The 22,915-nt window shown below is 39.4% G+C and overlaps 2 protein-coding genes and 1 long non-coding RNA gene across 10 annotated transcripts in view; 1 reads left to right on the top strand and 2 right to left on the bottom strand.

Moving 5' to 3' along the window:
• Positions 1-5,012, top strand: part of sgip1a (SH3GL interacting endocytic adaptor 1a) — a 159,077-nt gene extending 154,065 nt beyond the window's left edge. For all 8 annotated transcript variants that reach the window (XM_034179581.1, XM_034179580.1, XM_034179576.1 and 5 more), the window contains 2 exons: positions 1,784-1,948; positions 4,535-5,012. In XM_034179581.1, coding sequence (XP_034035472.1) covers positions 1,784-1,948; positions 4,535-4,557 — 188 coding nt within the window. In that variant the 3' untranslated portion in view covers positions 4,558-5,012. The remainder of the gene's footprint in view (positions 1-1,783; positions 1,949-4,534) is intronic.
• Positions 5,013-5,245: 233 nt separating this feature from the next.
• Positions 5,246-5,498, bottom strand: LOC117518455. Its single transcript, XR_004562990.1, has 2 exons — positions 5,428-5,498; positions 5,246-5,390 (listed from the first exon to the last, which is right to left on the bottom strand). It is a non-coding gene; the product is annotated as an uncharacterized LOC117518455 (long non-coding RNA).
• Positions 5,499-13,969: 8,471 nt separating this feature from the next.
• On the bottom strand, positions 13,970-21,252 carry insl5a (insulin-like 5a). The gene is made up of 2 exons (XM_034180813.1): positions 20,968-21,252; positions 13,970-14,517 (listed from the first exon to the last, which is right to left on the bottom strand). The coding sequence occupies exons 1-2, from the start codon at positions 21,137-21,139 to the stop codon at positions 14,363-14,365; spliced, it is 327 nt and encodes a 108-aa protein (XP_034036704.1). The 5' UTR covers positions 21,140-21,252; the 3' UTR covers positions 13,970-14,362.
• Between the last annotated feature and the right edge of the window lie 1,663 nt (positions 21,253-22,915).

Below are 22,915 nucleotides of genomic sequence, written 5' to 3'. Positions count from 1 at the left end.
CGCCAACTCCCTCTACCTCTGCCTGAACTGTACTCAGCCTAGGCCATGACAACTATCTAGCTGATTGTTTCATATAATAAAACGTGGAAGGTGTTACCGTACCACCAAGAGGACTCATCTAAGTACCTAATTGAAATAATGAACAGACTTGGACATCTAAAAATCTTGCTGAATATAAAATTGCTTGTGTATTATAATAGATATAACTGATATCTAACTAAATACAAAGTGAACTGAATCAAACTAACTGGAAATAAAGCCAATCCAATGGCTTCACATTTCCATTAATGTGCCATAATTTCCTCAAATGCACTACGATTTTTGGTGCACAAATCAACCCACTACAAATTCCAGTAAAGACAAGAGCAATGGCTTTTTGAACCTTTTTTTTTTTTTTTTTTGAGCGATTCACCCAAATTAACTGTTCTGAAAAGAACGCCAGCAACTCATCTGGGAAGGTCTAGGCATTTGTAATGAACAAAAATGAACTGAAATGAAAAATATGTTCGACATAGTGCAAAGCTCCTTCGGGTATTTTTTTGTTTGTTTGTTTTTTTCTGGTGGGTTTTCTTTTTTCAAGTGTCTTGAAAAAAATGGAAATTTTGCCATGGATTTTTTTTGTGCTGTGTGCCAGGATGCTAGCTTTGGAAAACTGACAAAGCATTAGAAAGCTAGCAAGCTAGTTCCTTCATTTCAGTTTCTTAAATGTTGACATTCAAAGCGCATTTATAGAAGTAAAAAAAAAAAGTAGCTGAGTGACTTTTACACATTATGAATACTTGTTTTTGCAGGGGTAAGAAGGAAATGTGTCATCTCTTATTTTTGTCTCTATAGTATTCCGTGTGTGTATGCTACACAACCGGATGATGAAAAACAGCCTCTCATGGCTGCTGTGGTCTATATAAAGAAATACATTTCTTTGCATTGAACACCAGATGACACATCACTTATATTACAAACACAGTCCATATGCTATGTGGAATTGAGGCGCTATTACAAAGCTAACAATGTAGAGCTAATTGAGTCTAAATATTATATAATATATATAATATAATTAAATATAAAGCTAAGAGAGTATAATGCTACATGAATATAAATTCTGTTGACATATAAAACTAACTGAATATAAAAATAATAAAGTAACAAAGTTTAAATAATGGAATACAAAGCAAAGGGAACGTAAAGCTAAATTAATCTAAAGGTTACTGCCTAGAAAGCTAACACAAACCACCTAACACAATATAAAGCTAGCTGAAACTCAGAAATAATTAAATACAAAGCTAATAGAATATTAAGATAAATTACTCCAAATGTTACTGCCTTATACCTAACACAAAACCACTCAACAGAAGATAAAGCTAACTGAAACTCAGAAATGTGAATATCAAGCTACATGAATTTAAACGTTACAGACTATAAAGCTAAATTAACATAAAACTGCCTAACAAAATGTAAAGCTAACTGAATCTAAAAGTAATTAGAAATAAAGCTAAGAGAAAATAAAGCTACATTCATGAATCTAAATGTTACTGCCTATACAGCTAACTCACAACTAGTAAAGCTAAGTGAAACTAAATTTTTTTTTATAAATCTAAGAGAATCCAAAGCTACATAAATTGAACTCTTAATACATCCAAAACTAAATCAAACAGATTGTAATGGTAACGAAATCTTAACTTATTGTACAAGTCAAACTGAATATCATTATTTGTATAATGTTGGTTGATTATACTGTGACACTGATCCATGCAGATATCATTGTGAATATAATCCCTTCTCTTAGGTGTGGGATCCTTGTTAGCTCGTTTCCAGTTAATAGAAGGTCCCAGTAAACCTGCTCCATTGGCGGTGCAGTTTACCAGTGAAGGCAGCACCCTGTCAGGCTGTGACATTGAACTGGCGGGGCCAGGATACCGCTTCTCTCTCATCAAGAAGAGGTTTGCAGCAGGTCAGTTCTTCAGTTCAGATACAACATATGTAGGAGTTTTCCTACCAGCAACAATATTATTTATTTATTTGCATGGAATTTTTTACAGTAGACAGCTTTTAAAATTTTCCTTAAAGTGTTGTTTTGACACAGTTTAAAACACTATATTCATTAAATAAAATGTATTGATTAACTCTGTGTGTTGGTCTGGAAATGACGGTGAGTAGAGCTTCATACTCAGACCACCTGAGACCAAGCTGATGTTGTTTGTGGAGTAGGCAAAGCACTCAAAACCAAGGAAGTCTTGTGTCATAGTAACCAAGACTAAACCATTGACTATTTCACATAATGGAAACCACCCAAAGTTAAACCAAAATAAAACCCGGGCTCATAAACACTGTAGGAGGCACATTTCTGGACTTTAATAATAGAATTTTTGTTATATTATTATTATTATTATTATTATTATTATTATATCTGTTCATGTTGAGGTTGATGGACAGAAGTGTTTGGTGATGCTGATACCTTTGCAGGAGAACTAATGTCTGAGTCTTTATAGTCTTACGGCATACTTGTGAGACTTGGACACTAACTCGTGACCTTATATTCACAGCCTTTGCCATTAGGCTTAAAATTGAGCTCATGTGCATCCTGTTTCCACTGATCATCCTTGAGATGTTTCTGCAGCTTAATTGAAGTCCACCTGGGGTAAATTCAGTTGACTGGACATGATTTGGAAGGACACACACCTGTCTACATAGAAAGTCCCACAGTTGACAATGCATGTCAGAGCACAAACCAAGCATGAAGTCAAAGGAATTGTCTGTAGACCTCTGAGACACGATTGTCTCAAGGCACAAATCTGGGGAAGGGTACGGAAACATTTCTGCTGCTTTGAAGGTCACAATGAGCACAGTGGCCTCCATCATCCATAAATGGAAGAAGTTCAGATCCACCAGGACTCTTCCTAGAGCTGGCCGCCTGTCTAAAACTGAGCAATAGTCAGGGAGGTGACCAAGAACCCAATGGACACTCTGTCAGAGCTCCAGCATTCCTCTGTGGAGAGAGGAGAACCTTCCAGAAGAACAACCACCACCAATCAGGCCTGTATGGTAGAGTGGACAGACAGAAGCCACTCCTTAGTAAAAGACACATATCACACACAGACACATATCTTTCTTCCTTTGACCGCAAGCTGTGTGCGTGCAAATGAACCGTCCGTGAGTAAATGAGCAGGACATATGTCCTTTTTTTGTCCTTTATTTAACACAATTATGAGAGAGTTTGAGGGGAGAGCGAGGAGCTGTCTGCAGCCAGACAGTTTTTTTTTTCTTTCTTTTAATTGTTCACGTGTGCGCGCAAACAAATCGTCCGTGAGTGGACTGGAGATGTACGGACTTTTTACTGGATGTGGACATGTCCTGTCTCTGGCAATCAGTCTGTGAGCAGGACTTTTATTGACTTTATCTAAACATTTGTGAGAGAAGGGCGAGGAGCTGCAGCAGCTGCAGTCAGCATTTTTTTTTCTGTGCTCTTTGCGTGTGTAGTTTCACTGCGTTGTATACACAGTATAAAAACAATTGGCATTGGGTAACGTTGTATTGTGAGGGTGTGACTTCCATTCACATTGAGAACCGTCGCGTTGCTCTGACTTGCGTTGAAACCACTTAATTTCTGCGTCAAGCCCAGGACGTAAAAAAAATTAAACATGTTTAATTTTTGGCGTCCGATTTGCTTCATCCTTTGCGTCCCTCGTGCTGTTGTGGCGTTGAGCTACATCGTCTCGGCAGCGGGTTGCTTCCACGTGGCATCATCATGATGCTGCACGACGCAACTCAGAGTGGGCCCGGTGTGAAAGGGGCTTAAGCACACAGCCAAGATATCAAAGGAGTGTCTTCAGGACAACTCTGTGAATGTCCTTGAGTGGCCCAGCCAGAGCCCAGATCTGAATCTGATTGAACATCTCTGGAAAGATCTGAAAATGTCTGTGCACCGACGCTCCCCATCCAACCTGATGGAGCTTGAGAAGTGCCGCTAAGAGGAATGGACAAAACTGCCTAAAGATAGGTGCACCAAGCTTGTGGCATCATATTCAAGAAGACTTGAGGCTGTAATTGCTGCCAAAGGTGCATCAACAAAGTATTGAGCAAAGGGTGTGAATACTTATGTACATGTGATTTCTTAGATTTTTTTTAAATTTTTAATAAATTTGCAAAAATAATAATAATAATAAAAGCTTTTTCATATTGTCATTGTGGTATGTTGTGAGTAGAACTTTTAGGGAAAAAATTAATTGAGTCCATTTTGGGAAAAGGCTGTGACATAAAATGTGGAAAAAGTGAAGTGCTGTGAATACTTTCCAGATGCACTGTAACCTTTATAGAGAAGCTACTTTCTTATTATTTATTAATACGTAATTAGTAGAAATATCTATCGTCTACAAAAATCTTTGTCAAAGTGTGACTGGGAAGTGCGAATCTGTTACGTCAAATATCAGGTTTGTTGTCATTACTTCCATTGTTATGTAATAAAACCTTGAGGCGATTGAGGAAAAACAACATGCTTGACTGAAAATTAACTTAATTAACTCTTTGTTGATGTTTTCAGGAAAATACCTGGCAGATAACTAACCCGTGATGAACAGCACTGTGGAACACGGCGGTCCCAATGGACTTACGTTGACACTGATGACAGAGGACAGACAAACACCAGACAAACTCCACTAACCTTTTCTGAACCCACACCACAGTTCCACAGCCAGCCCAGCAGTATTGTATAACTTGCATATAGCATCGTGGAACTGTTTTAGGTGATGTAATTATTGTATTTGTATTAATTTCATAACATCCGTATTGCTGAAGTTGAGACACCTGGGTTCTTCCCGCTGAGGTCTGTGCGTCTGTCTCCGTGCTCCTCTGATCAATGTGTGGTGGTGTTTTTAAAACGTCACTGCAGCTGCCTGACAAGCCGTGGACACAAAGATCAGTAACGAGCAGGACGTATTCCCCAAAGTTGTTAAAACGCAGTTATATAAATGTACTCTGAGACCAGTAGGCAGCAGTCAGTGCTCCTGAGCCTGACCACATAGGTATACTTCCACCGCTGACACGTCCAAAACTAGTACAGTGGTTTCCAAACTGAGGGGTTAGGGCCCAGTGCAGGACGGGAGCATGACTAAAGCTGAATTTTTCATTCATGTGTGAACAGGATATAAACAGGATAGCGAGATTAATGTACAAAATCGGCATGCAGGAGGGAATCGAATCATATCAAGCAGTCCTGTCTTGCTTTCAGATTCCATGACTCACATACCTGTCTTTTTTATGTAGTCTGTTTGTCTGTCTGTCCCTCCATTTGTGCTTTTGTGGACATTATTTCATATCTCAGGAACTGCTGGTTGTATAGTTTTAACTTTGTGGTCAAAGTATTTGCGAGGTACTACTATGGTAACATCTAAAACCTACTACTACATTTAAAACTACTCAGATCTCACTAACCACTGGGGTTAAAGAGCCAAATTTAGGTTGAAATTTCTGAGACACCCCAAGTTTCTATTTGATTCAACCTTTTTTTTTTCTGAAAATGACCAGAAATGTCTGCCTTGATTTTTTTGAAGACCCCCCCCCCCCAAGTGAATTTCACTCATAAAAGTTGTCTTTTAAATCAGGGACCTTCTATTTGGGAAGCAAGTGCACTCGCATCTTGTACAACTTAGATGCCGATGAATAACAGATTAGTAAAATTGTTCCATTGATGGAACGGAACCAATGAACATAATTTATGGTGGCATGAAGGGAAATGTGTTTGTATTTTGGGAGTAAATTGACATCAAAATCAAGACAGTACAACACTGAAGACTACTTTGGGTGGCAACTTTGGGTGACGTAGCAGGTCAAACACTGAAGGGAAAAAAAAGCTATCTGCTTTTCCTTCATTGCAGAAATTCTTGTGCTCGTTGGCTGCTGCTCATCGCAAATGTGCAAAGAAATGGGCTGTTAATGTTCGTAATCATGCTATTTTTGTTATTAATTTTCCCAGTATTACTTTTTGAAAAATCAATTTTATTGGGAGGATGACGCTTTTTTTAGCTGCTAACAGGGGGCGTTGCAGTTTGGGCTCTCATTGACTAGTCATAGGTGACTCAGGGCTGTCTCCTCCTGATCGCATCCACTTGTGTGACTTTTACCAGCATGTAAAAGGAGTTCAACATGTTGTCACATAGTTCCATGAAAAATAATTTTTCATATTCATGTTTGTGTGCAATCACAATTAAATCTTCAATTTACCAATGAGATAAAAGCATAAAGGATTTCATGCGTCGCACTGGTACTACAGGGTCACATGACTGGGTTGCTTTCATATTTTTTTATGCACTGATTAATCAAACTGTTGCTTTATTTCTCTAAAAAAAAAAAACTGATATGGGGGGGGGATTCTAGCAGTTAGGCAGCTGCAATGATCAATCAGGTTGCAAAATCAGAAAAATGAACAAATTGTACAAAGTGACATTTTAAATGATTAATATATATCTTAAAGGGCGTTTGGTGTTTTCCTTGTATTGTCAGATAGACTTTCTGTTGTTCCAAAACAGCAGTGTTAGACTCCAGAGTACAGGACAACATTCTATTTTTATTTATTGATGATTTGTTGTATAAAATGTGATTCTGTATATGAATAGAATTTGAATGGTATCACAACTTGGAACCCTTAACAGTATAAATATTAGATTTTTTTTCTTTTTTTTTTGCTATGTGTAGTTGAGTAGCCTGTGTACAGTATAAGGCATTTTTTTTTTTTAGATATAATTTTTGTAAACTTAAGTGCAACAGATGATTTGAGCTATATATGGGTGGGGGTGGGGTTATTTAAATAACAAGAACACCTTCCTGGATGCTGTTTTCTGTAGGTCGACACGCTGAATAAAGTCAAGCCACTGATCATGTTAGTAATGTTTGGTGAACACACTAGCAACACTGGAACAGGATTTCTTTAAAATGCGCCAAATTTTGTTTTTTTCCAAGTGTCATTGGGATAAAACAGGAATTTCAAAATCTCCTATTGATCCGTCATACTGTTATTGGTAATCCCACATCAGCTACTGACCGTTTTCTGCGGTATTTCCATTGCCTCAGCATGTCAGTTGGCAGTGGGACCCTCAGTTATTTCGCCCTGACCTACAGTCATCCAACCAGTGCTCAAATCCGTGGCTTTATTTTGCATATATTGTTAATGGTCTCTGTGAGATGACGTGAGTGAGGCTCTGGAGAGAGGTTAAGTTGTATTTTATTTGTAAACCCTGGACAGGTCTCTGTTGAAGAAAATAAGCGGAATATTTTTAAAATGATAAAAAGGAAAAAAGTGTTATATTGTTAAATGTGAAAAACACTGTGCTTATGTTAACCTTCCTGAATACTCTCGCCACCTGACGTGAAGAATAAAGGCGTGCGTGTGGTGTAGCTTATGTTCTTTGTGTTGTACTGTAACATAGGCCTCAATGGTATAGACGGGAAAAACATTAAAGGAAAACCTGAAACAAATGTTTTGAGAAACACAACAGAGGCTACTGAATGTTTGAGTATGAAAATGGTGTGAATGCTGAGTGGGATAGAGAGTTGGGCTGCCAATATGTAGACTTGGTGGACAAGACACTTCATCTGCATAGTCTCAGTCCACCCAGTTGTCAATTGGTACCATCCTTGGCTGGAGAGGTAACCTGTATCTGAGTGAAATCTCATCCGGGGGAGGTGTAGACTCTCATCTTCTCCAGAATCTGGTGATAAGTACCACCACCGATGGGTTTCAAGGCCCGTATGAATCTTACTTACTGTATGTCTTCACAGTTGCCTATTTGGACACCTATTGGGTGACACCTATTGTGTCACGAAGGGATTTCCACATTCACTGTGTTTAACACAATACACACCAAACTGTGGGGCAGTCTTAGACTTGGTGAGTTTTGTTGACATCTTGCACCATTATGTGTCATCTTGGACCACCAGGCATTGCGACATTTTTTTGAAATGTTCAAAAAATATTTCACCATCATGACTTGTGCTGTGTTGCGTCTTGGCGGTTTACTGGCAGCATTTTGCTGAGTCATGAGTATTCGTGCCTATGCAATATATGCAACACTAAGACCACCAGTCACTGCCCAGAATCCACCAAGATGTGGTCAAGATCATGTGACAGCAGACATTATTCCTCTTGAGCTGCAGCAGTATTCATCTTTCATAATTGTTGCCCATATTTCATAATGATAAAAATATGAGCAATTTATTTGTAGGAGAGTTTGGTGCGATTTCCCCCATGATGCACAAGTAGTAGTGCATGAAGTAGAGGCTGCATTGTGGTAATGCCTTGCCGACACCTTGTTGACGCCTCTACAAGTGCCATATCATACTAGCAGAGTCACATATTTGTGATGTTTTGTATTGATTGTAACTCTTGTTGACATTTTGTCAGCTCTTGATGAGGTCATGCCAGTCTCTTGTGATACTGCTGCGCTGAAGTAATGGCATCACGGTAGTGTTTTAGTGGTGTCATGATTACATGGTGGGCAGGGCACTTTTCAAACCAAACAACAAAGGACCCTCATGAACTACAGTTTGTGGTGGTTTGTCTTTTCGTTTGACAATTCATGAATGTGGAAAATCCCACCACTATTACAAAAGCACCAAGTCAAGAGATTATATTTTGGAAGAATGGTGTTCCTTCCCTCAATTAAAATTATATGACACGACACACTGAAGCTATTCCACCTTACCAATACACTTTATTTTGGATTCTCCTTTAATTCGACACCCGTCTGTATGTTGGTTTTATGACTTTGCTAATACAACCAATAACGGACCTTCCAGAGCTGTTAATGACATGTCTGAAGATCGATTTGGATGTGAACTGTTATGCTGCAGTCACATTTGCAACTGGTATTTTGATTTTCGTCATGTACAATGGGCAAAACCGAAAACATGGAAGTACACTGGTGTTTCCACAGCACCTCTAATCATCATAATTATCTTCCAAAAGATATATTTGTATAAAAACTACCAGCCTGCCATTAGCCATCCAATACAAATTATCAGATAAAACTGGTAAGTTCAAGTCTGTTTTCAAGCTGGCTTCATGCTAGCTCACCCAGCTCAGTGTTTTCATGAGTCATTGTAGCAACTCAGCTAGTGAGCTAGCTTATAAGTGAGTCACTTGAAAGAAAAATATTTGTTCTATTTAGTCTTATTTTGAAACATACCACAAACTATATTGATTTGTACAAGGGTACAGCTTTATGAAAATGGATTTTGTGATATAAAGTTGAGATTCACTGTTAAGTTTCACAAACCGCATTTGTATTTGGTGTGCTAACTAAAACATCACAATTTCCACAAAAAAAGCATAAAATATGTTTGACATTTTCAATCCAGACTCCATTTTAGTACTTCTGATGTTAATCTTTTAACTCAACACAAAAATAAATTTAACCAGTGCTTTCTAACAATGTCACAGACTAACCGGCTATATGATGTAATGGCATGTGGCAAGCTAAAAACACTCACTGCCATTGTCAAAGATCATCTGAACTTTAAGAGGCCTATGCAAGTTCAAATCTGATATTTTGCTCATGAGAAAATGAACATTTTCCCAATAAATTTAAGTTACTCTATATTGTATTATAATGAGGATAAATGTCATGTTTTTAAATCCAAAGCGATGATGATTGATGCATTTAGCTTCCCATAACACGACCTTGTTACATTTTCTTTCAGTTATGTCAGTTATTCATCCAGTTGACTTCAGCTTCTTGATGCTCTGGCTGTTCCTGACAGAAGTCATTCATTTTAGGTGAATATGAAAGCGGTCAGCATAACAGTCGCTACAGCATTACCTGCATTCTGTGCATCAGTTTTTGAATTACACATCATTTTATTTGATTTGTTTAGCTATGACGGTTCAATACTCAATGGGTTTGTCAAATATTTTAATATCTTACAATGGAACCAAACTGGAATTTTTCCCCATATGTTACATTTTTGGTGCACTGAAGAAGTGAGGTATTTATGATGACAGGTGGCACTGAAGTGACTAGTTGTACTGAGCTTCAGTTACCTGTAATAACACTGAGAAGAGCTGGGAGTGTGTTTGTGTGTGCTGTAAGTCCGAATGCTTTGGGTTCTGTACCGTTAACCTCAAACACGTGCAAACTGTTTGTACAGTGCATAGCAATGCTAAGATGAACTGAAAAATTTAGTTTGCTTCTTTCCAAAATGAATAAAGGTTATAAAGGGATAGACCTGTCTGCATGCCTTTTTCTTCATCTCTATATTAACTGTGTGTGTGTGTGTGTGTGTGTGTGTGTGTGTGTGTGTGTGTGTGTGTGTGTGTGTGTGTGTGTGTGTGTGTGTGTGTGTGTGTGTGTGTGTGTGTGTGTGTGTGTGTGTGTTGTCACGTTCAGAATTGAGGCAAACCTGGCACACATACTTTTGATATAATGGGAGTGACATAAGCTATTGAGCACTTTAGTAGTAGTAGATAAGGAGAGACACTTTTGTGCCTCTTCATCAGCGAGTGTGTTCAAAGTTTGCAGTTCTCTTCTTTTTCCTTTGAACTTTTTACATCTTTGTTTTTGCAAGTAACACTACTAGTCGTAACAGCAGCTGTCTCTTTTTGAGGCAGCTTTATTTGTGCTCTAACAGTTCTCTGGAATCCAGGATATGTGGGAGGAGATAGCTTTTCATTTCAGTCTCTGAATATAACCTGGATGAAATTCATTTTTTTCCCTCAGAATTATATACACAGTACCCCATAATGTCAGTGTCAAAAAGTTTTTTTTCCCAACTTATTAAAAATAAAACCCCTAACAAATCACATGTACATATATTCACAACATTTGCCATGAAGCTAAAAATTGAACTTATGTGCATCCTGTTTCCCCAGATCATCCTTAATGTTTCTGCAGCTTAATTGGAGTCCACCTGGGGTAAATTCAGTTGTTTGGACATGATTTGGAAAGACACACACCTGTCTACATATAAGGTCCCACAGTTGACAGTGCATGTCAGAGCACAAACCAAGCATGAAGTCAAAGAAATTGTCTGTAGACCTTCAAGACAGGATCGTCTCAAGGCACAAATCTGGGGAAGGGTACAGAAACATTTCTGCTGCTTTGAAGCTCCCAATGAACACAGTGGCCTCCATCATCCACAAATGGAAGAAATTCAAATCCACCAGGATTCTTTATAGAGCTGGCTGCCCATCTAAACAGACTGACTGGAGGAGAAGGGCCTTAGAAAAAAACAAAATTCTCTGGTGTGATGACACAAAGACTGGACTCTTTGGTGTGAATGCCAAGGTGTCATGTTTGGAGGAAACCAGGCACCATTCCTACAGTGAAGCATGGTGGTGGCAGCATCATGCTGTGGGGATGTTTTTCAGCAGCAGGAACTGGGACACTTGTCAGGATTGAGGGAAAGATGAATGCAGCAATGTACAGAGACATCCTGGATGAAAACCTGCTCCAGAGCGCTCTTGACCTCAGATTGGGACGACAGTTCATCTTTCAGCAGGACAATGACCCTGAGCACACCGCCAAGATATCAAAAGAGTGTCTTCAGGACAACTCTCTGAATGTCCTTGAGTGGCCCAGCCAGAGCCCAGACCTGAAAGCGATTGAACATCTCTGGAGAGATCTGAAAATGGTTGTGCAGACGCTCCCCATCCAGCCTGAGAGCTTGAGAGGTGCTGCAAAGAGGAATGGACTAAACTGCCCAAAGATAGGTGCACCAAGCTTGTGGCATCATGTTCAAGAAGACTTGAGGCTGTAATTGCTGCCAAAGGTACATCAACAAATTATTGAGCAAAGGGTGTGAATACTTACGTACAGGTGGCTTTTTTTTTTTTTTTTTAAAGAAAATTTATATAAAAAAACAAACAAAAAAAACTTTTTTTAATGTCATTACAGAGTGTTGTGAGTAAAATTTTGAGGGAAAAAATTAATTTACTCCATTTTGGAACCAGTCTGTAACATTAACAAAATGTGGGGAAATTGAAGTGCTGTGAATACTTTCCAGATGCACTGGAATTAGCTTATAGTTTTGTATGTATGATGTGTTTTCTCCAGTGCTTCTCAGCTGGATATAAGATGACTTCATCAAATGTAAAACATGTAATATAAAAAATAAATAAATAAAATGGATGATCAGTTTATGATATGGAAAACCTCAACAAAGATCACCTATTTACACTGAATAGCTGAATCCAGATCAGTTTATTGAACCTAAAACCAGAAAAAACTGTACACATATGTTTAGTCAATATTTTCATAAAAAACGTGTCATGAGAATATGTTGGTTTATCGTGTAAAAACCTGTACTACACAGTAAATTTGTGTTAAAGCGCATCTGGTTCCTTTCACCATAGTGTCAAATCAACTCTGAGGACCTTAAACTGTTCAACACTAATAGAGTTAATTCACACCATCAATCAGCTGATTTATCACTGTTTTGAATGGGACCACTTGTCGCAGTAATAATTTAACTTAATCCAAATCAGTTTTTCCGTCAGTGCTGACAGCAAATCAATTTATTAATGAGACAAAGGTGATCACTGATGTGTTTCTGGCTGTTAGCGCAATTACTACAGTGTTTCAGTCTATTACACTCTATACAGAATGTATATGTCAGAATGAAGTCAACGTTTGTTAAAGTTGATGTCTTGTAAGAAATATGTCTATGAGCATGGAATAGTCTTGATAATGTCAAAGCAGAATTCCAGAATTGTTCAGCTTTGCCTTTGTTAAACAAGGCATCAATTTTGTGGCAGATCTAGATGAATGTGCTGAGCCAGGTAATTAATGAAAAATTTAGAATTTTGCAAGATACTGTGAATTAGGTTTGGCTTAAAGCCCCGGTCACACGGCACTAACAAAGGACAACGAAGCCCAGATGATACAAGAAATCTGGAGTTTCATTGACTTTCGGAGGCATCGTTTAAACTTTGTTCAGCTTCGTTCCTGCAGCTGGTACTTCATCAGAATTTTTAAACTCTTGAATTTGAACAAATGCCGCAGACAACCTCAATTCGTCCGTATTTCATTTTGCTTTAGTTCTTGATGTTTTTTTTTTTTTCATTTGCTTGGCTTTGGTAATGTTAGCATTCCGTTTGACTTTCGTCCAACCTCCCAAGTCTGACGTATTGAACAAAGGCAATGATATCAGCAGGACTCAGTAACTAAAGCTTTGACGAGCTGAACAAAACATCCTTGTATCGCTAAGGTATTGTTCATTTTTGGGATGAAAAATTTTGCGTTAATAATGTTTTATCAACTACTTTAACTATACTATTTGCGCACGCTTCAACTGTTTGTGGCTGGGTTTGCCTGCGTGTGTGGATCTTTGGGAGTATAGCCTTCATCTGACACACTGGTGGACAGTTTGGTTTTATACCCACTTTCGGTCACGTGATTGTGAAGTTTCATTTTGATTTTGTTTAAAGCATTGACGTTGACGTTCACTTCATTTTTCTTTTGTTAGTTTTGGTTTTGTTTCGTTCATTTCATTCTATATGATGTCGCTTGATTCGCAGGCTATTTGCTGATGGGAAAGCTGTCAAGGACAATCTTTGACTTCTTTTTATCCTTCATCCAGCTATCACCATGTGCCATGTGACCAGAGTATAAGTTATATACACTCTGATGAGCACATTTTTAATTTTATTTAATTATTTCTTTAGTATTTTTAGTGTTACAGAAGACAGCAGAAGTGGCTTCTTTCAGTGGACAACATCTCCATAGAGCACATTGATGAGTGGACGTGTCTCACAGAGTGATCCATATGTCACAGAACACCAAATTGAGCTGTTTCAAGTCTAAATTTCTGTTACAGCAGTGCAGTGCACCTTCTGCATCCGAAGACACAACTGTGGGACTTTGAAGATGATAAGTATGAAACCAGAACTGTATTTGACTGTAAAAGAAATCATTAATTTTGTACAATAGGACCCCTTTAAATGTGTGTTGCTGTGCTTTTTAAAGCATTCTGTGTTCACAGAATGTAATCCCAGTGCAACATTTATTTGACAAATGTAGTGAAATGATACAGCTCAGGTTTCCTGTAAAAACATCAAAGCAAAGGTGGAAGGTCTAACAGTGCAGCTCCACATCATCAGAACACCAAACCAAAGTCGGAAATAACCCCACTGGATGCATGGATTCATTTATAGTACAATTACAAACACATCTTCCAAATCAGGTTCAAACATTTTCACAGATGCTCATGTCATCCTCATATTCACAATATAAGATACTCAAAAATTCCAAAAAAATCAAAGGAAAATAGAAAAAGGGCAGCTTTTACAGTAAATGCACTGATCGGATTGTTTTCAAATATCAACATTTTAGATTCAAGGTGTGTGGAGGAAAGATGGGAAGAAGCTGGCGTTGTGGTCTCAGCAGAGGAAGGTGAGGTCGCTCTTCCTGCAGCCCACCTGACAGCACACGTTTGTTAGAATGTTGTTGATGTCTCTCCTGGAGAGCTCGGAGGCCAAACTGGTGCTGCTGCTTCTCACATTCTCCATGCTGCTCTGCTCCGCTGTGGGTGGACCTGCAATAGCACACAGTCAAAATAAAGCAACTATGAGTATCTAAACTGCCATAAATACTGAATTTAAGGAACCAATATATATAGAGGGAAATCTATTTACCAAGCAAAACCTCAACCCCTACAGAGATCCAAATGGTGAAGAACCTCAACAAGGACTAGGCTTAAAAAATGTATTAAAATAATGTACACATTGCTTCATCCCATAAGGTTTGGTGTGAATGTGCATTTTAAGGTAAAATATAAATCCATTCTATATACACATTGTTAATTTACAGATAAAATACATTTTATTCATCAGCTTTAGTATGTAAAGTCAAACTGCAGAAATATTTGACACCATTGTCATTGTTTTAACACAAACACGCTGTCAGAAAAATAACTGTCCTGACTGCAGCAGAGGAACAGGAAGACAGACATCTTACTTCAATTTGAAGTCTTTATTACTGCAGGAGTTCCATCACTGAGTCACATGGGGGAGTTACCTACCAACAGTTTTGCTAGTCATAACCCTCCCATGTCTCCAACACAGCTGCCGGACTTATCTAACCCAAGATCGGTCAAAACAAACATATTTTTCCTCCACTGGGGGAGAGTGGACTTATCTTATTCCCTGCGGTAGAGTTGTCTTTTGTCCTTTCACATGAAAAACCATAAGCATTAAGTGATCACACTTAAATGTAAAGTTAGCACAATATATATTCAGCATACATGATATCAATTAAAAGAAAAACTCCACATTCTCTTATCATGATAATAATTAAAAAATAATAATAAAAACGTTTTCAATACATGCAAACTGTTGCGTTAAACTTTAAAGAAAATGCTGTTTTTGACAGCTGTGTGCTGCACCATGCCAACTGTTATTATACTCATATTTTATGATGACAAACCGTGGGTGTCGCCACGGCTAAACACGGCCTATGGCCCCATCAATCAATTCGTCTGCTAATCAGCTTTTGAATTAAAAAGAAGGACTTTTAAATCATGGACAAGATATTGAGGCGTAGTTGGGGAGAGGAGGGTTTCCAGTTTGGTGGGCTCAAGGTCTCATCACTGCTTTTTTGCAGATGATGTGGTCCTATTGGCTTCATTGGCCTGTGACCTCCAACAATCACTGGATCGGTTCGCAGCTGAGTGTGAAGCGGCTGGGATTGAGGATCAGCACCTCTAAATCTGAGGCCATGGTTCTCAGCAGGAAACCAATGAATTGCCTACTACAGGTAGGGAATACGGTCTTGCCCCAAGTGAAGGAGTTCAAGTACCTGTTTGTGTGTGGCACCTGGAATTTGGCCGACACCTGCCGAAATGGGGGTCGAATGGGCACTCGCAGTCTTTTGGCAGCTGGTGTGCGTGAACGATTGTGGCAACAGCTGTATGAGGTGTTTGAGGCGGCTCCGATTTTTCACGATTGGCATACTATTTCTCCTTCATGCGCCAGTCGGCTTCAATCGTGTTATGTGTGAAGGGGTCTTTACTCATTTCCAATCAGGAAAACATATTTTCTGATTGATCAAGCCTTTTGTGTTTTTTATTGCCAGTCGTGTAACTGAGGTCCACGGTGCCGCTAAATACGGAAACCCTAATGACTGTACAGCTTACCTCAGTGCTATTTGCCTTCCACTATGTCAAATCACTCTTTGTAATCAGTGCGGCTGACAGACTAACTGGGTTTACATGTGCGTGTATGTGCATGCACTCAGCAAACAGATCGCTGTGCCCTTTAAATGTGATGTGTAGCTTTCTGTGCTGTATTAGGCCATGACAGCAGTGCCAGGGCATGTCTGCCTGCATGCCTACTGCAGGCTTTGAGCTGCTGCTGCTGCTGCTGCTCAGCAACCTGGCTGTTGATGCCGCAGCAACACAACATGTTGCACAGTGCATGCAATTTTCAACAACCTGATTGGCTCACAGGAGGTTGGTGGCAGCCATTGTGAGTTAGTTTCATAAAATTTGAAGAAACAAAAATGGGGGGTATCGTTTGTACAGAGTCCTAGAAGTGTCATCGCAAAATGTTTTGCATGTTGAGAGAATGTGTGCTCGCTTTACAACATTGTGCACTCATTTTGTTACATTGTCATGGGCGGATCCAGCTTTCTTATAAGGGGGTGGTTGACTAGGGGGTGCGAGGACATGCCCCCCTGGAAAATTTCAAAATTGAAGGTGCATTTTCCTGCAATCTGAGGCAATTCAAGCATGTATTTTGGACATTTGAAACAGGTAATTGTTATAATTTTATGAACAAGTTAAGAGGAATAATACACAAAAAAATTATTTCAGTATCTGACATCAAATGTCACAATATTGTTTTACACTCTGCATAATGGTCAGGTTCCACACTAACAATGTAACATTGTAACGTTAGAGTTTAGTTTGACTTCGTTCAACCAGCTGAATGTTTTCATACTGTGCAGAAGCGGGTGCTGCCGCTGGTGCGTTCATATCCCGTCGGAAATGACAGAACTCAGAAATTACAAATTCAGCCTGTTTGCTTGGATTTTTTTTTTTTTTATCTGGGTGGGGGGAGTCAGCTTCACTGGGCTCAAGCACCTTATATGAGCCAGAATTAATCTTTTGTGTGGATACAATTAATTATTTTGCCACAAGCAACTGCTGAATTTGAAACAACAAAAAAGCTGTGTAATTTCCGACAGTACTGTGAATGCAGCATCAGTAGTCTGCTCTAGGACATGCCTCAACTTGCCTGGACACACAGATGTATGTCTCCTATTGGAAACGCAAAAGACGCTATTTTCAGGAGGGAATGGAGTATTTAATGGGCCACTACTGGACGAGTGGATGTTTCCACGCTGATGTGTGCATGAGGCCTTCTTTTTGCTGTGGACTTTATTTGGATATCTTTACATTGGGGTGATTGGAACAGTTTTTTTTCTTCAACTTTTGCTTTGTGTTTTTAATGATATGGAGCCCTGAAAGTGTCATGCCAAAATGCTTTGCATGTGGAGACAATGTGCGCACGCTTTATTATCATTGCATGGAGATCAATGTTGGCTTCAGTTTACATTTTCATTGTATTTTTATTTATACAGTGCCAAATCACAACAAAGTTGCCTCATGGTGCTTTACACAATTAAGGTCTAACCTTACTAATCTAAACCTGGACTGAATCAAATTTATTGCCAAGTAAGTTCTCACATACAAGTAATTTGATCTGGTATCACTGGTGCATAACGAAAAAAAAAAAACTTCTGTAAGAAGTAAATGGAAGAAGTAAATCTGCTCTTTTAAAGATAAAACCCTGGATGAAAAACTTTCTGAATCAGTTTTTCACACTTTACTGTTTCTCTCTCTCCCTCAGAGAGAGAGAGGAGGAGTCTCTGAATGAACCAGAGACTCATCACTGAGTCTCACACTATCTTTGCGGCTTAGATCGGGTTCACACGCAGGATAATTAGGCCGATATTGGACCCGATCTGCCCCTTCCGACAATCTTAAGGATGCCCCGACAATCGTGATGACGCAAAAGATAATCTTATCAGATGTTCCTGCCGTGTGTGGTGTGTTCAGAGCGCTCTGATCTGCTCGGAAGGGTGTCAGGAGCGCTCACACATCACAAATCGGGGATATTCAACATGTTGGATTTTTTTGGCCCTGATATTGCAGCGTGTGTTGTGTCCATGGACAACAAAGGAGCACGCAGCCTGCTGAATGTGACATGCAGCCAATCAGAAAGCGAGGTGACGGACACACGGAGCGGAAGATAAAATCAAAACAGCTGTTCTGACTTACCGGAAAGTCCGGTGGTCGCGCTGTCTCCACTCCTTTAAAGAACACATTTTCTTTCTTTTTGTATCGTTTTTTTCCCTCTGTTTTAAATAGTCCACAAAGTATCTCTGTTTGTTTACTCTGAAGTCATGTTTAATCTCGAGAGATTTTGCGAGATTTCCTGTCTGAGCTGGGAATGTTCGCATGTTAAATCTGTTCGTGTGTGGTGTTGTTGTCCTTACCATGTGGCTGAACACCACACACTGTACGACCAAACCCATTAGAGCTATGATTTTTTTTATCTTCATGTGTGTGGTCTCTCAGGTTTTGGAAACCTAAGGATAATTTTAAAAATCCTGTCGTGTGAACCAGGCTTTATTTGAGCAAACTATGGAACCATGAAGGCCTTCATCAGAGTTTTGTTCTTTCACTGAGGGACGCTGTGCTCTGCTCGGCTCGGCTGCTGGCAGGGGAGCGGCAAGCAGGCAGCATAAACAGCCTGACTGGATTTAAAAAAATACCTGAGAGCAGGGCACAGTATAACGGCGCTGTGGTAACAGTAAATGGTGCTATGCCGTTGTTCCATTGTCTGGGGAGAACCCTGGATGTTTACTGGGATATAAAACCAAAAGGGGCACAGCTCAGGGGTGGGGGGGGGGTTAAACCCCCTAAACCGCCAGATCCTTAGATCCGCCAGTGATTGTGTGCTCGTTTTACAAAATTGTTTGCTCATTTTACAAAATTGTGCTCTCGTTTTACTAAATTGTACTCTCGTTATACAATATTTTGTGCCCAATTTACTATATTGTGCCCTCATTTTACTAAACTGTGTTTGTTTTACCTAACTGTGGTCTCATGTCACTAAATCGTGCTCTTGTTTTACTATATTGTGTGCACAATTTACTATATTGGGTTCTTGTTTTACTATATAGCGTGCATTCATTTTACTAAATCGTGTACTTGTTTTACCAAATTGTGCTCTCCTTTTACTATATTTTGTGCACAATTTACTATACTGTGCTCTTGTTTTACTAAATCATGTGCTCGTTTTACCAAATTGTGCTCGTTTTAATATATTATGTGCACAATTTAGTATATTGTGTTCTCCTTTTACTATAGTGTGCGCTAATTTTACTAAATTGTGCTCTCATTTTAAACACTGTAAATTGAACACACAATTTAGTAAAGTGAGGGCACAATTTCTAAAATGAGCGCAAGACTGAGGAAAACGAGGGCACAATTTAGTATAATGAGAGCACAATTTAGTGAACACCATTATAAAACATTGTGTGCACGATCTACTTAAACGTGGCCACAACTTGTAAAACGTGCACTCAATATTGTCTTGACACATGTAAACAAGAGCACATTATAGTATATTTGAGAAGTCGCTCTACTAACTGAGGTGACCCTGCTACAAAGAGTAGAAGCCCGTTATAAACCGTCACCACCTAATGGTGAAAGCTAAAAAGGCTTTAAATAACTGCCTATGGTTATCATAATTTACCAATATGAACTATAATGTGTATAACTGTAATGCCTATAATGTGTTCAGGTTTGATTAATTCAAGGGCTCAAGTAAAGGAAAACATGCTCACAAATTATCACGGCCAGAAAAAAGTCTCACTTTAAGTGACCTCTCCCGAGTTCCATACATTTGAACTGTGGAGTCGGAGAATGTTTCACCGTGGAGCTGACAGAGCTGCAGCTTGAACAGCAGCTGTGGAACGAGTCTGTCTCCCACGCTTGCTGTTTCCAGCTTGCACCGTTCTGAAGCCTGATGATGCTATAGAAGCCACTACAGGATGCTTGTCCACGCACATGTAGGTCACCAAAATCTTTGACCAAAGACATTTTGGGTGTTAAATCTTGCAATAAACTTCATGCATAGTACAGATTTTTCAATCTTATCTGTTTTTTGAGGCCTGTAGAACACCACATATTGCTATACATTGATTTCAATAAAATAAGTACTCTTGCTTTCCCTCTGAACCTGCACATTCACGATTCCTGGTTATTTATATACTGTAACAATGGTGCATAAGGCAGCATGTTCACCGTGAACATGGACTCAGATTTTTTTTTTTTTTTTTTTTAAGTCAAGAGCAGCATTTCACTAATGTTGTGCTGCCCTTTCTGATGCAACTCCACATTACATGATGAGTGAGTGGGGGGGTCTTGAACCAGGAACATTCTCTTCTGGAAACAAGTGTACTATCTGCTTGGCTGCCTTGCTGTGCTTTTATTTTAAAAGGGCATCAAATAGAAATAAAAATAAATAAAAAAAAGCTGTTGACAGACTAGCAGATGTACCCCACTTGACTGCTAACATAGTCTCAAGCCCCCCCCCCCCCCCAATAACCCTTAACTAGAATAAACAGATTCAGAAAGTGAATGAGCTTTTGATTTGTGTTTTTTTTAACGCTCTGAGAAAAAAACAGGGTTACATTTTGTAGAAAGTCTCCATTTCCTAAATGAATTTCACTTGCTGGAGAAACCATTTTAGCTTTAACTGAATTTTTATTTATTTATTGTGAAAACTGTATTTGCATCCTCCTAAAAACATGTATTTAAGGTTAAACATGCACAGACAGAAATGGAAAAATCAGTTTTTTGTTTTGTTTTTTTGTCGTCATCCCTCTCTTGTACAGCTGTAATGAAGAACAACCTCCTAGTTTCATCACTGCGCCTCCTGCTCTGCTAATGTGCGATAAGGAGTCATCTCACCCTCCGCATCCGGCTCGCTGAGGAACTTTTTCCAGCGGGAGCCTCCGCAGGTGTAGACCACGGCCCTCAGAAACTCTCTGCCGCACAGCTTCACCGCCTTCACCTCTGTCGCTGCCTCTTTCACGCACACTACTGCACACAAGAGCAGAGGCACAACCACCAGGGCACGCATGATGCAGGTCTGCTGTCTTTAACTTCTCTCTTGGTTTCGTTTCTCTCTCTCGTCTTTTGCAGCAGACTGCTTCGGTCCAACTCTTGCATCTCCTTTCAATATATAGCATCCCGCTGTCTCTCCACCTCCCCCACAGTGACACCGGCCCATCCCAAGCACACACATGCACCAGCCTGTGTGCACTTATCTTGTTGCTTCTTGTCCATCAAGTCAGTCCATAATTCTGGTCATTTCCAGCATTCTGTTTTTACCTTTCTGAAAGTGAGCGATGACTATCAGCCTTTTACAGCCTTCAGCTGACAATCACATTAACCTTCCTGTGATCACGACTTCAGGCCGCCATTACACCGGCCTCCGCTGGAGTGAGTAGATAATTAAGTCATGCATGGTGAATCTGTTGGCTGTAAGCATGCGTTTCATAGTTTACAACGCTCTCATGGCGTGCTCGTCTTCTGCTTTACAGCAGTTTGGGTCTTATCAGAGGAAAAAAGTCAATGTTGACAGGCCATCATGCAGGTCATTAGGGTGCTGCTGATGGTGTGAAGTGATAGCACAGCCAGGCATTTCACCTCGATCGTTAACGGTGGAAATTCCACTCAGGATGTCCATCAAATTATGTTATGTTCAGTTTGAGATTCCGTATGGATTAACCAGCAATGTCAGAAAAAAGAAAACTGCTTTTCATTGATGAAAATATTTTTAAAATACATTCAAATAGAATTTTTCTTTAAAATGCAGAACTGTGCAGGAGGAAAAAAAATTATGAAGAAAAAAAAAAGGTACAAGTCAGGTGAGGTCTGGGAGCATGCATTGAGGCTGCATGTCACTGCATCCACCACGGTCCTGAACCACCATGCATCCTGGATGACAATCACCCAGACAGTCAACCAGTCCACTACCACCTTTTGAAAGTGTGTTCCAAAGTATGTCACACCTGTCAAAAAAACCCAACAAAAACAGCCTATTAAAGAGGAGGTTGGGGGGGGGGGAGCATGTTGAACCAGAATATACAGTGCATATTCACAGCGCTTCACTTTTTCCACATTTTGTTATGGTACAGCCTTATTCAAAAATTGAGTAAATTGACAACACCCCATAATGACAACATGAAAAAAAACTTGTTTTTTTGTTTGTTTGTTTTTACAAATTTATTAAAAATTAGAGTACTGCGCTTGGAGAGCACAAACTTCCGCCAACACTAGTTTCCAATTCCACAAATTTTTACCTTGGAAAAAACTTTTCAAGGTCAAAGTGGTTTTTCATAAGCTACAATATAACACAAAATATAGATCAAGGGCTTTTCAATGTTAAAATCAAATATCTGCTAAATCCGCAATACAGATCAGAAGTGGAACAAACCTAGTCTATTCACTGAGAGTGCTCGTTTGCACCTCACTGTCACAAATGAGAGTGATTGAGGCACTATTGATTGAGATATAATACAAAATGCACACCACATGGACTTCCCAATGTTAAATTCAAATGTTCATAAAATCCACAATCTGCATCAGATCCAATTCAGATTTTGTCAGTTGATAGTGAGTGCCAGTCTGCACCTCATTTTCAAATATGAGAGTGATTGGTTTGATTAAGATACGAGGTCTGTTAGAAAAGTATCAGACCTTTTTATTTTTTGCAAAAACCTGATGGATTTGAATCACGTGTGCTTGCATGAGCAAACCTTGAACCTTCGTGCGCATGTGTGAACTTTTTCACGCATGCCGATTGCATCATTTTCTGGTAAGCAGCCTTTGTGTGAGGACATGTGCTGTGCAC

The sequence above is a fragment of the Thalassophryne amazonica genome, chromosome 10 (genome assembly GCF_902500255.1).
Source record: "Thalassophryne amazonica chromosome 10, fThaAma1.1, whole genome shotgun sequence".
Lineage (NCBI taxonomy): Eukaryota > Metazoa > Chordata > Actinopteri > Batrachoidiformes > Batrachoididae > Thalassophryne > Thalassophryne amazonica.
The sequence above is the reverse complement of the archived record's forward strand: the minus strand, read 5'-3'. Positions and strand labels throughout refer to the sequence as shown.